General features: G+C 40.7%; 1 protein-coding gene across 1 annotated transcript; it reads left to right on the top strand.

Annotated features, from left to right (window-relative positions):
• The first annotated feature begins 755 nt into the window (after positions 1 to 755).
• LOC128781076 (olfactory receptor 5AR1-like) lies at positions 756 to 2,748 on the top strand. Its single transcript, XM_053925403.1, has one exon. The coding sequence runs from the start codon at positions 756 to 758 to the stop codon at positions 1,692 to 1,694; it is 939 nt and encodes a 312-aa protein (XP_053781378.1). The 3' UTR covers positions 1,695 to 2,748.
• The last annotated feature ends 229 nt before the right edge of the window (positions 2,749 to 2,977 follow it).

The raw sequence follows: 2,977 nt of genomic DNA, 5'->3' as shown, positions 1-2,977 counted from the left end.
CGAAGCCTGGTTTTCCTTGGGGGCATTGTCACGTACTTACATGACAATGGCCCACGTCTCCGACTCAGACGCCCCTTTCCTGGAAGAAAGACTTTACAAGGAGACAATCGTTCATCGGTATTATGCTTAGGGGCACCAGTGATACCAGGAAAGTCGTGTAGATACAGATGTTTTGTATTTATTTAATTAAAATGAATATCCATAGATAGGAAGAAATACAATAAAATGGAAGCACAGATTGGGGAGATGGTAGAAAGTGTTTCATTATTTTAAAATTCTATCCTGCACTTGTGTACATTTCATAAAATAGATTCATTTTTACATGGAAGACATTTTTGATGATGCATCTAGAGGAGTTTAAGTCAAGGGTTTGGAATCCTGTACATTGATCAATAGATCATCACTTATATATTGTCTTTCTATCTTTCATCTGCCCTCGACTACATGTTCTCTATATTTCTACAGAACCAAGGTGGTCATGTGTGATATCAAATACAACACAATTGATAGGTAAAATATAGCAGTGGGACATAGAATTCCGTTTGTCTTCCAAAGACCACCATCATTTCATCAATTTATACTAAATGGGATATATTTCAAGGAGAGTCATTTTACCTAAAGCAGACTTAGGTATGCTCATCTCTTTTTCTAGTTACTGAAAAATAGAATCAGCTGTTTAATATTAAAATACTATTATGATGTCAACCCCACACCCATTCCCTTCTTCCACAACCAGGGATTTCCAGACATGACTCATGGCCATTGAGAACTGCACCGTGTTCACAGAATTCATACTCTTAGGACTCTCTGCCAGGCGGGATGTGCAGCAGGGGCTCTTTGTGCTCTTCCTGCTGGTTTATGGCATCACTGTGATCGCCAACCTAGGGATGATCCTGCTGATCAGCATGGACCCCCGGCTCCACACGCCCATGTATTATTTCCTGAGCAGTCTGTCTTTCTGTGATATCTGCTACTCCTCCACTGTCTCCCCCAAGATGCTGGCTGATTTCTTATCTGAACAAAAAAGGATTCCATATAATTTATGTGCCATTCAATTGTATTCTTTTGGTGCCTTTGCAGATGTGGAATGTGTCATGCTGTCCGTCATGGCGTATGACCGTTACGTAGCCATTTGTAATCCACTTCTGTATACAACAGCCATGTCCAAGAGCATCTGTACCCAGCTCGTGACTATTGCCTACATCGCAGGCTTGGTGGATTCCGCAATCCATACCTGCTGCACATTTCGATTGTCATTCTGCAATTCCAATATCATCAATCACTTTTTCTGTGACATCCCACCCTTACTAGCCCTCTCCACCTCAGACACAACCATCAATGAGATAGTGATGTTCACTTTCATCAGCTGTGTTCTGGGGTCCATCATCATCACTGTCTTCCTCTCCTACAGCTTCATCATAAATACCATTCTTCGAATGAAGTCAGCTGAGGGCAGATGCAAAGCCTTCTCTACCTGTGCCTCCCATTTAACCGCTGTGGCTATATTTTATGGGACAATCCTGTTCATGTATTTCCGACCCAAGTCAAGTTACTCCATGGACACTGACAAAATAGCCTCTGTTTTCTACACAGTTGTCATCCCCATGTTAAACCCACTCATCTACAGCTTAAGGAATAAGGATGTGAAAGATGCCCTGAAAAAGGCAATTGGCACTAAATTACATTCTGGGTAAAAGCATGGACAACCAAAAACATTTATTGAAAGATTCTGAGCACTAAAGTTCAAGTACTGTGACATAAGTTCCTATAGCCTCACCTGTAGAAATTTCTGGATCTTTTCCCTTTCTTACCTTTGTGCTTCAATTGAGTGTAAAGAGTATTATTGATATTAGGGTTTTTTTCTACCATAAAGTAATAATACATTCACTTTGCTGTTTTGCAAAGAGGGACCTTTTATACTTTCCTTCTCTGTTCATGAGTATGTCCCAGTGAGATATCATGCAAATAGCAACCACTCCCCTCATGTGAATTCAACAGACCCTCCTTAAGATTTCTTTCCAAATATGGAGTGAACAAACTCGCTCAGTCAGAAGGGAGGTTAGCAGATTGAATTAGGTTTGTTTTTCTCCTTCCCATGTAGTAGTATCACCCTATAACATAAAACGATATAAGTAGTAAATATACAAATAAAAATGAATCAGGAACACCCTGCCCCATACTGAAGGTTTCATGGAGCCACAGCCCTTGCCTACCTTATTCCCCATTGTTTCTCCTTTGTTATTAACAATATTCAGCTCCAGGATAGCATTCAAGTTATGTGCTGAATAAATTAATGACTGCAGGCTGAAAGAAGATGCAAAAGGGAATCCTCTTGTTCGATTCTACTCTGGTGTCTTTAACTTAAGTGAAATCTGTCTGCGCTGCTTGTCTTTTGGTGTTGGCTCTGGTAGGAATCAGGGAAAAGGATCATGTGATGGAAAAGTCTCCTTGGATGCTCTATTTCTCATCATCCTGGCCCGTTGTATCAGCAACACCCCCAGGGTCAGCAGCTCTAGGTTTATATTACACCTCACGGTCTTCACATAGGCCGGCGGATTTTCCCTCTCACCTCCCTCTGGACAACAGACCTGGTGCGACTGGCAGCTGGAAAGGAGCCGCTGGAAAGGAGCCACATAAGTGGGAGTTGGGGGGTGAAGGACCTGGGCCTTTTCCAAAAGCCGCTGGAAAAGAAGACTTCCTTTCCTTTCTGTGTTCATAACATTATACTAGTTAAAATAAACTTGAAAAGCTAAAATGTCCAATTCATATAGTTTAAATTAAAGATGTATTACCTTAAAGTTTTAATAAAGTAAAAAAAATAACAAGATACTATTTCTAATATTATTCCATTTGTAATTATTCATATTTACTCACTGTGTATCTGTGAAATAAACTGGAACTGTACTTTTTATTGTTCTTCAAAAACAGTTGTCTCTACTTTCCCCCCACCACCCTCGCTTGCCCCACCCACCCCCAC

Source organism: Desmodus rotundus, chromosome 5, assembly GCF_022682495.2.
Source record: "Desmodus rotundus isolate HL8 chromosome 5, HLdesRot8A.1, whole genome shotgun sequence".
NCBI classification, from domain to species: Eukaryota; Metazoa; Chordata; class Mammalia; order Chiroptera; family Phyllostomidae; genus Desmodus; species Desmodus rotundus.
This window is presented reverse-complemented; position numbering and strand designations above follow the sequence as displayed.